The sequence below is a fragment of the Echinops telfairi genome, unplaced genomic scaffold, assembly GCF_000313985.2.
Source record: "Echinops telfairi isolate 266 unplaced genomic scaffold, ASM31398v2 ScPeMD7_4;HRSCAF=17, whole genome shotgun sequence".
Taxonomy (NCBI): Eukaryota; Metazoa; Chordata; class Mammalia; order Afrosoricida; family Tenrecidae; genus Echinops; species Echinops telfairi.
In genome coordinates, this window is record NW_022103900.1 from 41,086,808 (window position 1) to 41,100,027 (window position 13,220).

Genomic DNA, 13,220 nt, shown 5'->3' on the forward strand with positions numbered 1-13,220 from the left:
CACGCCTGGAGGTCTTGAATAAAAAACAAGGCGTGCTTCAGATGTCCTAACAACCCGTCTGAACATGTCCTCCTTTGCTCTGGTCTCATGCTTATTGTGATGGTTAGATTTTGCCAATTTGGTAGTACCTATGTGGAGGTGGGGGTAGAGCCCAGCCTACCAATCAGGTCAGACTGAGATGCCTGCTGAGAGGGAGGAACCTTTTCATGAGACCTGGGAACTGCTCTTGTTCCTCTTCACTTACTTCCGCTTGCCTGGACTGCCTTAGCTGGTTCTGGACAGCAAATTCTTTCTTGATAAAAGTCCGTTTTTCCAAGTTGCTGTTTTTCTTGAGAAAATCCAAATATAATTTAGCACCCAGGATACAGGGTTGCAGAGAAACAAATCAAGTGTAAGGTGGAGGCACGTCTGCTCTTCGATGGAATTTCCTCCTTCTCTGGAGAGTCAAAGGTCAGCTATGGCCCCAGATTACTCATTTACTATCTGGAAAGGGCATAGGAAGCGAAGCTTTTGACCCTTTGGTTATTAATGGAAATGACTGAAAGGAATGTTGTTAGGTGCCATCTAGTGGATGTTAATTGCAGCTTAGGGTGAAAAGTGGCCATGCCATTTACACAGAAGGCTGGCAAGAGGGCCAGGCCTGCTACATACACCCTGCCACAGGCCTACGGCCACCTGTGTATGGATGGGTGTTCTGAAAAAAGTAATTGTTTAAGTTCTGACTGTTCTAGGATTTTTCATACCTACTGTTATAGACATAATGTGATAGAAATGGATATTGGAAATTACATTAGAAAGCTTGTAAGCTCACTGCACCCATCCTTTACACTTTGACTTGCTACAAGGGGAATTAGTAGAAATAAACTTCTTGTCATTGTAGAGCAGGGGCTTAGCTTTTTAAAAAATTTTATTGGCATATACTGCACATTTCATAAAATTCAATCACACTGATATTTGTGCAATCAACCACAATCAAGTTCATACATTTTTCTTCTCATACTTGTCATTAGCTCATTTCCCCCCATCCTTCCCTGCCATGTCCTTTACCTATCCTGGATGTCACAGGCACCCTGGTGCCGTGATGGTTATGCACTGGGCTGCAATCCACAAACAAGGTCCAGTTAGAAACTGCTTCTCGGGACCAAGATGGGGCTTTCCACCCCTGTAAACAGTTACAGAGCCCTATGGGATGAAAGCTATTTGAACCTGTAAGCCGGTGCATACCGCTTGCAGTTTGAGATGACCTCCTCTAGATTTGACTCTGCTTATGAAGACACAAAGTTCCAAGTAGAACGATTATTCATGTCAAAGAACATGCTTTCTCCTCAAAGCATTGGGTTAATATGAATGGGCAATTCAGAAATTGGCTATCTAAATGGGGGGAGATAAAGGCACGAAGTGTCTGCCTTACAAATTTTTATGGCTGTCTTTAATTTCAAATAAATGGAACAAAGGAGACTCCTTACTGAATAGTTTGATCTTTCTCTAATATGCTCAGAGAATAGGGGGGGGGGGAGATGACTGTTGATAGGATTTTATGATTCAGGTGTAGGTGAATGTTCACAATAGTGGAATTATAAGGCATCAGATATATTTGTTCACTTATAAACTATCAGATATAAATGGGGCCATTGCATTTTCAGTGGTACACATTTCAGTTGAATTCTGTTAGGTACAATTGGTGTATAGGTGCCAAGTAAACAAGGGATGGTCTCTGGCAGTTAGATTTGATGTCAACTTGATGGTACTTATGTGGAGGTAGGAGTGGAGTCTGACCTATCAATCAGGTCTCAGAGCTTGATGCTGCCTTCTTGGGGTATAGCCTGTTTATGAGAGCCATTGGGAACTTCTCTCTCTTGTCGCTCTTCACCAATTTACGTGGATTGCACATCTGGCCTGCCAACCCTGGGAGCTGTGGCACACTGCCATGTTCCTGTAGACCACTGGTTCTCAACCTGTGGGTGGCTGACCCCTTTGGGGGTCGAATGACGCTTTCACAGGGGCCGCCCAACTTATACCATTAGCAAAATTACAGTGATGCAGTAGCAACGAAAATAATTTTCTGGTTGGGGGGGGGGTCACTACAACAAGAGGAACTGAATGAAAGGGTCGCAGCATTAGGAAGGTTGAGAACCACTGCTGTAGACCCTGGATTGATAGTACTCTGCACCCATTAGTTTGTGATGTCCCACACCTCCCCACACGCATGTGCAGAGGGCTCCAGCTAGACAGGGGCCACAGGCTTGAGGTGGGCTCACTGAGTGGCTCTCTTGATACATTCTTTCTCGACGTAAAACTCTTTCTTATACACGTGTCACTAATTTTCTTTAAAAACAAACAAAAATGCAGCCTAACACAATTACTTATTGTAAACGCACCCTCCTGTGTCTAACCCTTCAATGAACTGTTATAGGGCCCTTGAGTCCTTAAATGAAATTAAAGCCTCAAACTCCCTATCCTAAACTGAGCAAAATCCCCTCAGTACCAGGCCTCTGTATGACAGTACCCATGAGGCTCCCACACACTGGGGAGATCCACTCGACTTTTCCTTCAGAATCCACCTGGCCAGAAAGGGAGTAAAGTGGCAGGCACTATTTATTTTGATTCCTCCTGCAGAACCCATAGCTCACAAGGGATGTATGTGTGGATTGTGATAAGAGCTGTACGAGCCCCCAATAAAACGATTAAAAAAAAAAAGAACCCATAGCAACAAGTCCACAGGCCTGTAACAATCCCATTTTCTGTGCTGCAAGCCCAAGTCTCTGACCAGTAAACAGAGCTCAGTCAGCACTCAAGAAGACCCTCTTGCGTGCAGTATTGGTGTATGGGTGCCAGCGCCACTCAACATCCGCGGTAGCCTCCTGTTCCAACGTGCCCAGGCGAATCATGTACACTGGAGGGAGCAAAGGAAGGGACGTCAATACGCACACTGCCAGCAACCCCCTCCTCTTTCAATGGACATGTGAGATAAAGCCCTAGACTTACACTTTAGCTCAAAGCGAGGTCCAACTTCAGTCAGCTCCACATTGTGGTGGTCCACCTTCTTGTAGGTGTGGTGTCTAGGGTGAGGAATGGAAGCAACTGTGTGTTAACAAGGAACAGTACAAGGGACACAAAATCCAGGACATGATTCCTGGGGACTCGGCTCACGAACCCACCGGAATGAGATGTAGTCATCTTGGTTTGCAAAAGTGATGATCCTGTGGCTGTCATCTTTGGGGACAGGGAACAGGTATTTCAGGATGTCAGAGACCTGGAGTAGAGAAAAGGGAAGTGATGAGTGCTTGGCCAAGCCTCCTCCCCACCCCTCCCCCCACCCCCTTTCCTTCAGACTCACCCTTTTGCCCAGGCGGGAGGAGAAACCGTGCATAATGAGGTGGGGCTTGGCTTCTGACATTGTGCCCAGGTCAGGGATGTCATGTCGCATGACGACGTTGCAAAGGGTGAAGTATGCAGTGGGGCCGAACGGCAGGTGGCTGATAATGAGGCCCACTGATGGGGCCAGGAGGGAGGTCAGGATTTGTGTACCCTTACAGCACTTGTCTTATGCCCTGCTCCCTCCTACCCTGGCTCACCTGGCATGCCACGGTGCTCGTGAACCACCAGCAAGTCGGTTACTCCATTGGCTTTGCAGGCTCGCACTAGCGCGCCTACCTCATGCCGGCCTCGGTTCATGCGCTGTGCACCAGGGAACACCAGCTTCAGTTCCTAGATGTAAACAGGTCTCTCAGGGCTCATTCTGAGAAGACAAGTTAGACTACTTGGCCCACTCTTGCCTCAATGTTTCCTAAGCCACCAGTACCTTTGCAAACATCTTGAGGCGGGAACTGGGATCTCGGGAGGTGGTGATCATGATCTTGGGGTCTTCAACCCCTGCCCATCGATATTCATCATCCGCATGGCTGGTTACCCCTGCCAAGAACACGAGGAGTGAGAACTTGATACTGTCTAGGGAAGAATGCTAACTCCGGGGCAGCTTACATCTATCTAAAACGGGCTGTTCCATAAAACCTTCAATGTGAGAATCTTCCATGCCTCACTGGGTAATGGGGTACCTACTAGCCTTAGGGGCTACTGAGCATTTGAAATGTGGCCAGTGCAGCTGGGGATCTGGATTTTTAAGTTTAGCAAGTCACCAGAGCTGGTGGCAGCCATATTGAACAATACAAGTCTATATTCGACCAAGACCAGAGCTGACGGACTCCTGTCCCTCAGGAAATATTTACAGTGTTAATGATTCCTTTCTTATTTGCTGAATCAAGCAATACATAAAATATTTGGGGGCCAAAGATGGACTACAAACAATGAATGAACATGGCTGTAGAGGAATGATCAACAGACAAAGCAGAGGTTAAGTGGGTGCTATTGTACCTGCCATTAAAATGGCGTTGGAAGAGGTCACGAGAACCCTTCTGAGAGAGAGATCTGTGCAGCGCCAAGAGGGCACTTGGGAAATGGGTTCAGGAGCCCAGGAACGGGAGCAGCACAGCCTTTCCCCCAAGGTAGGCAAGTGCTGGGCGTGCCTGGCAAAAGCTGTGGAGGCTACAACAATGGAGTGTGAAAAGGAGTTGGTTCACAAGGTTGGAGGGCCAAACACAGTCACCTTCACCACCAGCATCATCAAATTCCAAGGACCCCTGTAACGCTAGAGCCTCACGACGTAACTCAGTGGGAATCAGGCGGTTCTCTGCAAAGAGAAGACAGAGGGACTGAGACACAGGCACGGAGTCCCCAATTTATACAACACTCGTGGCTCACATACATACACATTTGGTGGAAACACCTTTCTGAGCACAGCTGGGATATACAATAGGGGCAGGGGAAGCAAAACTTGTCTCTATGCCAAACATTGGTTATAAGGATTCACTTGTATGGTTCTTGATTCTCAGGACTTGAGATCTTTCTTGAATATTTTATTACAAGTACATATAGTACATATTGCTTTTATAGTCAGAAAAAGTTATTTTCTTTTTGAGAACATATACAGCAAAAGCATACACCAATTCAAGTTTCTACATGTACAATTCAGTGACACTGATTATATTTCTTTGAGTTATTCAACTAACCACGTTCACTGTTCATTTCTGAGTTGTTTCCTTCCCAGTAACACTTGTTGCCCCTCTAAGGTTCTGATCTAATGTTGCCATTGACAATCTGATACCACACAGATAGATCTTACAAGAACATAATGCTCAAAACAGACATTCTTTAATAGTTAAGCTACATTGTGGTTTGGGTTTACGAATGCATAAGGCGATATTTTTAAGGTTAAAAATTATCTTAGGGCAATAGATTTGGGGTTCATTCATCCTCTATGGATTCAAAATGTCTAGATTTGAAGTTTTGTTCTGCATTGCCCCTATGTGATCAGGATTGTTCTATAGAATCCTTAATTAAGACGTTCATTAATTGTTGCTGGGTGCCACCTGGTTCTTCACGTCTCGTGGTAAAGAAGTCTCACGGAAGCAATTACACATTCCATTTCCTACTTCCACTCAGGACTCCTTGCTTTCCCTGTTGCTCCATGCAGATGCCTGCTTGCTTTTTTTTTTTTTTAAACCAGAGGCATCACTTAATAAACTACCAAGCAGAACAGAAGCACTAAGCATATTAGGCCAATTAACTTCTTACAACTTATTGATAGCAATTACATTAATCAAATGTACAACCCTGCCCTTTATCAATGTGAGTTTTCCGTTACGATAAACATTAAGCAATAACATCATTTCCCCCTCTTTCCCTCCCCCTGACCCACAGTTACCATTAATAAATTTTTGTCTCTATACATTTGGCTATTCTTTTCTTCTTATGTCAGTGCAGTCATATAATACTTTTCCTTTTGTGATTGACTTCTTTCACTCAGCATAATGTCTTCAATCCCATTCATATCATAGCACGCATCAAGACTTATATTACTTTAAAAATATATATGGGCTGCTGCTTGTAAGTAAAGGAAGGCTGAAAAACCAAAGCAAACCAAACTCACTGTCATCGAGTTGATGCTGACTCATAGTGACCCTACAGGACATGGCAGAACTACTGGTGGGTTTCCAAGTAGACAGCCTTTCTTTTTCCCAAGGGTGCTGGTGGTTTCACACTGCTGACCTTGCCTTTAGCAGGCTAAAGTGTAAGCACTATTCCACCAAAGCTCCTGTTCAACTAACACAACCAACAAAATAGGGATAATCATGGTATTTTTCCTTCAGGATTATATAACAGACTCTTCACTCCTACTTCATAACATAATTAAAATATGATTTTACATTGATTAACAGTTCAAAAACACAAAAGAATCATAACAGTATTAAAAGAGAAAGAAAATATCTCTGTAACCTTGTACCAAAGACAGCAAGTAGAAAAACCAGGGAAGAACATATCTATGGGACTATGTTAAAAACAAATTAATTTGGGAAGAACTAAAGTTAATAAACTATATAGCGAATTTAAATAAGAAAAAAACCCCAACAACCCAGGTATTGACCAATAAACTAGCCTCAGGGTGACCCTAGGTGCTCCCCAAGGTTTTCAATGGGTGGCTTTCTAGAAGCTGAAAGTTAGGCCTTTCTTCCAAGACCACTCTGGACAGACTCAAACCTTCTGTTCGGCAAGCCAGCGCTCTAAGTTTCAGCCACCTGAGCATTACGACCACTCCCATCACGCCTATCTGACTCACAGCAAGCGACCCGGTATGGCAGAGAGGAACTAGGGTCTCCTGGGCTAGAAATCTTTAGAAAGCCGCTGCTTCACCTCGTTTCCTCGGGGCTGCTGGTGGGGTTGAGATCGCTGACCTTACAGCAAGCAGCCCAACGCTTAAGCCACTGCACCACTTGGGGACACCGAAAGCCCAAAAAGCCACCACCACCATCATATAGGACACTTGCAACGCAACCAGCTGGGAAGACCCCAGCTGAGTCCCATGGGACGCTCATCACTGATTTTACCAGCCGAGGACCCCGCGTCGCTCCCCGCCGGGGTGGGGGTTTGCGTACCTTCGAGCGCGCGCCGGAGCCGCTCCTTCTTCTCCTGGGCGGTTCGCTGCGCTTCCTCGCGGGCCTTGCGGTACAGGTACTCGCGGCGCAGGCGAGCCTCCCGGCGCAGCTGGGAAAAGGGGCGCCGAGTCAGCCCTCACCCGCCCTCGACTCACACCCCCAGCCCCGCGGGAGCCCCGAGGCCCCCCAAGGAAGCCCATTCCTCCTACCATCCTGAGCGCCCCTTCCACGTGGGTTTCGGAGCGGGTGGCCTTTTTGCACCGGCGCGACCGAGCCCTGCTTCCGCCCGGCTTCCGCCCTCACGCGGGCAGGCTGGCAGAGGTTCTGTCCCAGGCGAACGTCTGCGAGAAAACGTCAGAAAGGCTCTAGTCAGGGCCGCAGCGCGTGCTCAGTAGAGCAGTCAACTTGTGGATTGTCCCGCGGCGCAGGCGAGCCTTTCGTAAAGATGTCGCCCGCCAACGCTTAGGTCTGAGTCTAAGCGTGCTGCAGCCTTGCAGGACGCCTCATTTAAAAATGGCGGTTTAAAACAATACAAAACGGAGGCTCAAAACAGTCCGTTCATTATAAAAGTTGCGTTCTCATTGACCAGAGGCTCACCCGCTGGAATTAACTGAACAATACCACCTTTGAGCAAAGTGGTGCCGTACGTGTTTCACTCCCTTTCACCCTCACCGAGTTGGTAGACGTTCGAAACGCGACCGCTGCCGGAAGTGACAGCGCGCTTCCGGTCTCGCGGCCAAGCCGGCAGTTTGGGGCCTTTACTCGCTTCCCCCCGCCCTCCGGAGAGCGTCGGAGGCGGGCGCGATGGGCACGCCCTCCCAGGGCCTCGTGCGCCGGTTGGCTGTTGTGCGGCGCGGCGGGCTGTGATTGGTCGAGCTGAAAAGAGGCCGGCACTGCACGCCGGCCGCGTCGCGGCTCCACCTTGTTTGTGTAGTGTCGGCCATGGCAGCCGCAGACCTCCGCGCCGAGTCGGACGCCCTGCTCCTGCAGCTGCTCCAGGACCTCGAGGAGCTCGAGGGGAAGCGGGCAGCCTTGAACGCCCGAGTGGAGGAGGTGGAAGCGTAGGGGAAAGGGGGCGGGCAGGTGGCCTCATGAAGGTAAACTGAGGCTCACCGCTGCCCTCTCTTCCCAAAGGGCTGGTTCTCTCTTTCCAAGGCTCGTTACACCATGGGTGCCAAGTCCGTAGGACCTCTGCAGTATGCCTCCAGTATGGTGCCCCACTGTTGCGTCCGCACCCGGTGAGGATTCATGGAATGGGAGGCTGGGGCACGCTGGGAGGCCAGGAAGGGAACCAGCTCCCACCCATCTTTTCTTGTCCTTCAGTGACACGCAGGACGGACTTCAGAAGTTATGGGTGGCGAGAGCCATCGCCCAGATCCCAGAGGAGTTGGGACCCCATGAACCAGGTGGATGTCCACTCCCAGTCAGTGCCCCTTCTTGAGGTCAAAGATCAAATAAAAGTGCGCCGGACAGTCCAGGCGATGCTTCCTCCCCCCCCCCCCAGTCTGCTGTAAGAGAGTGTGCCCCAAATTAGAAGTTCAAAATACCACATCACGGCCTTTTTTTTAATGTAGTTGGCATGGTTTCCAGAGCGTCAGCTGAACAGGAGTGCTGCCCTATCTAGCTAGTTTCAAGGAAATTGACTTATCATCTTAACTTATCAGACACAAATCAAGGAGTTGTAGGTCTATGTCTGATCTGTCAACAAAATCAAACAAGAGTCTATTTGGCCTGGTCCTAAATAAACAAGGGGGCCATCTGGGAGTTGAGGTGGGGGGTGGGGTGGGGATCATGTGGAAAAAATGGACATAGATTCTTAACTAAGTAATACGGGGAAAGGTAGATCTTTGTAGTCTAGCTCTTTCTTGGACCAAAAAAGATTGTTGGGATTTCTCAGCTATTGCTATTTTCTGGATTACAAAACTCAGGAAGTTCAACACTCATCACCCAAAAGACAAGGACCAGGGATTAAAACCACCATCACCTGACTTTCTTTCCTCAGCTCTCCGAAGGCGCAAGGGCCTTCCCAAGACTCCAGAGCCAGAGCCCCCTGAAGCACCTGGAGACCCTCTGAACTGGTTTGGGATCCTAGTTCCTCACAGTCTGCGACAGGCGCAAGCCAGCTTCAAAGAAGGTGAGTGGACCTTGCCAGGCAGCTCTGTGGCCCTGGGGCAGACTCTGACACTCTGTCTCAAGGGAACACTTGCCAGGCCTAGGGTAGTTTGGTTGGACATAAGTTGGAATTGGCAGTTACGTCTCACCAAACTACCCTAGGCCTGGTGCTAAGGATATAGCCGAGAACAAAAGAGACAGAGATCCTTTATGGAATACTTATACTAGGGAAACTGGAGTGGCTCATAAGAAAGTACCCAGTATCCATGGCCGAGAGTCACTTGGGATCCTGTAGGACGAAGTAGAACTGCCCCATCAGGTTTCTAAGGTGGTAAATGTTTTACTGAAGCAGCGTGTCTTATCATTGCTCCACATAGTGATAGATGGATTTGAACCAATGACCTTTTGAATAGCAGTCTAAGGCGTAATCTACTATACCACTTGGGTCCTTAATATAATACCAGGTGTTAGAAATTGTGAAAAATGGAACAGAGTCGGGGATGGAGTGGGACGGGTTATTCGGTGGGTTTTTGCACATGTATTGAGAGTAGAAGCCCAGGAGTTGCTGACAGGTTGGTTCTGGGTGTCAGATGCAGCGATTGGTGAAGGATGAGCCCATAGCTTTTTATTTGAAATGCTGGCAAAATGGTGCTGTCCTTACCTATGATGGCAAGGCTGTGGACAGAAATGGGGGAAGTTGGGAGTTGGATCTTGGATGTGGTCAGTGTGTAGTGTTTCTCCAGCATCCAGGTGGAGATAGTGAGATGCTCATGTGTTGATCTGAAGTGTGGGGACACCATGGTGACATTCTCTCTTCTGCCCTCCAGGCCTGCAGCTGGCTGGAGACATAGCCAGCCTCCAGATCCGCATCGATTGGCATCAGAGCCGGTTCCGGGAACTCCAAAAGAAACTTAGACAGCTCGAGCCTGGGGCTGCCTGAACCTGCATCTCTAATCTGGGCATTGAGCACAGCTGTTCTCAGACATGGCTGCCCCAGACTGGGCCTTCTTCCTTTACAGATTGCCCCTAATCCACCTAAGATCACTCTCTGCCCCTCCTTAAAATGCCCCTGGCCTTTGTTTCCAACGTCCTTAGGCGTGAAAGTTTGAAGAGGCAAATTGAGTAATGCTGAAAACCCCAACTTTGAAATCCTTTCTAGGTCCTGTATTTTCCCAGGACACTCAGACGGGCCAGTACAAGATTATCTATCGATATTGGTGAAGAAGGAAAAGCGGCCTCTTGAATACATTAGCTGTGGTTTAGGTGTTGGAGGAAACACTGTACAATGCCATGACAAGAAAGGTTACCTGGATCCTCAAAACCGGCTTCCAGGAAAATAACGTGACAGATTAGGATAATAAGATAATAAATAAAAGTCACCTGAGTAGATGGGCAGCCCTTGAAGTAAAAAATCGGAGATTTTCAAGCGAACTCTAAGAAAAAACTTAAGTTTAAAAAATCTGACGTGCTCACCAGGAGTGAGACCTGTGGAGTTGGAGGTTCAGCTACAGTTCAAGGGAAAACTGGGCTCATCCTCTTTTCGTGTTCTTTTGATGAGAACTCTGTCCATGTCTCTGATTCCATTGTCTACTGGGCTGTTGATCTTGTTGGCAATTTCAAGAAGTTCTATTTGTTTGGGAAGTTCTATTTATTTGTTATAGTATGTAATATAAAATAAAAATACTTTTCTCCAGTTTTTTAAACTGTGCTCCATGGTGTTGAATGACTTGCTTATTGTAAAATAGAACATAACGGGATACTGCACAAGACAATTGAATAGCTTCATGAATAACAGGTGAGTGCTAATAAAGACATGGCATGGAGGCCACATCTGACCTCTGGCTTCAGCAAGAGGAGGAGAGTCCCCAGGCCCAGTGTAACAATGCAGAGGTCAGACATGCCTCCACCCTCCATCCTGCTCTCCTGACAACCAACCATTCCTCTGGCTAGGTTTGATAATCAGTTGCAATGGCTAGAAGTATGGGGTTTAGTAGGGAAGTTAACAGGTTGCTGCAAGCCAAGATTAGAGAACAAGGACCACAATAGCACCCCAGCCGGCAGCCACATCTCTGCTCTTCAGCTTTTCAGTCGAGTGTTCCTTGGCTTCTGCTTTCTTGGGCCTGGAAGCCCACCTGTCATGCTTGTCCTTTGTTCTGTCCCATTAACTTCCTTCCATGGCCTCTGATGCTTCTGAACGCAGCCTGGGTCATTGTAGGTAGGGATCTGGCACATGCTCCGCTGGTGGGTCTTGATGGTCCCAGGATACTCCCTACTTCTGAGGTGCCTCATTTATATGCCCACCAAGCCCCTCAGTCTTTCACACACCTACTTGCATGCTCCCACCTGTCACTTGGGAGTTACTGAGACCTGGATAGAAGAGGTGAATTAAGAAATTGCACTTAACAACTAGTATCTGTCACCAGCTTTATATTTTTTCAATAAACCAAATTTTTAATTCTTTTGATAGCTAATTTTTCTGAGCCAGCTGGTTTATGATTTTTGAATTTGGAATTTTAATTGAAACGGGAAAATGTCAGGTGTTTCTCAAGAGCTGAGATTTCTATTGGGGTAAAGGAATTCTACATTCAAGTTTGTAGTTTTGGCGTTGGGGCAGAAAAGAATTGCTTCACAGTTCTGGCGGCTAAACGTCCAAAGTGAAGTGCTGGCCAGGCCATCCTGAGGAAGTAGCCCTCCTTGGCTGTAGATTGGTCTTCACATGGTTGTCCTTCCTCTGTCTCTCTTTCATCTCAAAAAGAAAAAAAATTATGTTATTGGGAGCTCTTGACAGATACTATAACATTCCAGTGTTCAATTACATCAAGCAGTATTGTGCAATTGCTACCACCATCAGTTTCAAAACATTTTCATTCTTCTTGAACTCCTTAATGTTGAGGCTCCCCTTTATTCCTTGCCCCTCCCTCCCCCCACCCCCCATACCCACCAGGAACTCTTATTTTTTTCACTCATTGATTCACCCTGGCCTCATACGCAGGGATGAGGCTCCCCCTTTAGGTAACAGGCAAGCAGTCCAGCCATTAGCAAAACCAGTGGCTGGGTCCAGGCGAGGTCTTCGCATAGTGAGTGAGTGGGACTTAATCTGTGACAAAAAGCTCTTGCTCCATCGGGATTTTCAATGGCTGCTTTTCCTGCCGGGCACTTATCCAAATTTTGTTTTTCCTATCCTCAAATTTACATTTTCTGTTCATAGATCTAACCTCATTCTTCTTGGATTGGAATTGTATTGAATTTATAAAGTATTGGGAATATTTACATTCCACCGTTCTCCTCCCCCCCCCCATGTTTAGTCTCCTTATCCAGGAACATAGTAGCTTGTTCCATTTGTGTAAGTCTGTTTTTGTTTCTTGTAGGAGTGTTTTGTAGTTTTCCTTGTCTTTTGTTTATCTGGTAGGATTTATTCCTAAACAGTTTGTCTTTTGAGTAGTTATTGTAAATACTATTGCCTTTTTCAATAAGTCTGAAGGCGCTCAAGTCTTAAGGACATTTGGAATACTGGCACTGATGTATGATGAAAATAGTGTCTACCACTCACACGTGGGAATGAAACCTAATAGTTCAGTACAAAAAAGAAAAAGGCATGCTTACAGGGAGTTCCAGAACAACTATGAAGTTACATGTTGCTGCTGTGCCAGGACAGAACAAGTGTCCTCAAATTAAATAAAGAACAGGGCAGAACAAAATGAAATTATTTTGGGGCACCCACAAGCTTTAGGTCTGATGGGGGATGCTGTCGATAACAGTTTGCTAATTCAGGAACTTGCAAACCTGTCTTGTTCTAATGATACCGAACAGGCGGAGACAATCCTCAACTCCAAGGAGGCGACAGGGTGGATGGCCTAGTGTTACCACTAGGTGGCAGAATCCCCCATTCAATAGAAGCAGCATTTGCAGATGAAGAAACAGTGGATAAAGAACAGGACCAGTGGTGTGAGTGGTGATACTGAGAGGGTAGAGGGAGGGTTGGTTGCAAAGGGGGAACCGATTACAAGGATCTACATGTGGCCTCCTCCCTGGGGCTGACAACAGAAAAGTGGGTGAAGGAAGACGTCGGACAGGGCAAGATATGACAAAATATAAATTATCAAGGGTTCATGAGGGATG

At 47.0% G+C, this 13,220-nt stretch overlaps 2 protein-coding genes and 1 pseudogene across 3 annotated transcripts; 2 read left to right on the forward strand and 1 right to left on the reverse strand.

Annotated features, from left to right (window-relative positions):
* Positions 1-2,577: 2,577 nt before the first annotated feature.
* Positions 2,578-7,254, reverse strand: IMP4 (IMP U3 small nucleolar ribonucleoprotein 4). Of its 2 annotated transcripts, XM_004703870.2 has the most exons (9): positions 7,199-7,254; positions 6,990-7,098; positions 4,604-4,687; positions 3,803-3,912; positions 3,576-3,708; positions 3,338-3,492; positions 3,159-3,253; positions 2,986-3,059; positions 2,578-2,893 (listed from the first exon to the last, which is right to left on the reverse strand). In XM_004703870.2, the coding sequence occupies exons 1-9, from the start codon at positions 7,199-7,201 to the stop codon at positions 2,781-2,783; spliced, it is 876 nt and encodes a 291-aa protein (XP_004703927.1). In that variant the 5' UTR covers positions 7,202-7,254; the 3' UTR covers positions 2,578-2,780. The 2 variants fall into 2 exon arrangements, with proteins under 2 accessions (XP_004703927.1, XP_045155071.1); XM_045299136.1 differs by having other exon boundaries at positions 3,159-3,492.
* A 677-nt stretch (positions 7,255-7,931) lies between these two features.
* CCDC115 (coiled-coil domain containing 115) lies at positions 7,932-10,809 on the forward strand. Its single transcript, XM_004703871.2, has 5 exons — positions 7,932-8,042; positions 8,124-8,227; positions 8,313-8,395; positions 8,992-9,123; positions 9,929-10,809. Exons 1-5 carry the CDS (start codon positions 7,932-7,934, stop codon positions 10,039-10,041), a joined length of 543 nt encoding a protein of 180 aa, XP_004703928.1. The 3' UTR covers positions 10,042-10,809.
* Positions 10,810-10,885: 76 nt separating this feature from the next.
* The window catches only part of LOC101651158, a 4,803-nt pseudogene continuing 2,468 nt past the window's right edge, over positions 10,886-13,220 (forward strand).

Excerpts from the sequence above, each read along its gene's own strand:
- IMP4 (XM_045299136.1), bottom strand. Across the intron at positions 3,493-3,575 it reads CGAGCACCGTGGCATGCCAG|TGGGCCTCATTATCAGCCAC; the intron begins GTGAGCCAGGGT and ends TGGCCCCATCAG. Across the intron at positions 2,894-2,985 it reads ACCTCGCTTTGAGCTAAAGT|TGTACATGATTCGCCTGGGC; the intron begins GTAAGTCTAGGG and ends TGCTCCCTCCAG.
- CCDC115 (XM_004703871.2), top strand. The coding sequence starts at position 7,932 with ATGGCAGCCGCAGACCTCCGCGCCGAGTCGGACGCCCTGCTCCTGCAG. Across the intron at positions 8,043-8,123 it reads TGAACGCCCGAGTGGAGGAG|GGCTGGTTCTCTCTTTCCAA; the intron begins GTGGAAGCGTAG and ends CTCTTCCCAAAG. Across the intron at positions 8,228-8,312 it reads CACTGTTGCGTCCGCACCCG|TGACACGCAGGACGGACTTC; the intron begins GTGAGGATTCAT and ends CTTGTCCTTCAG.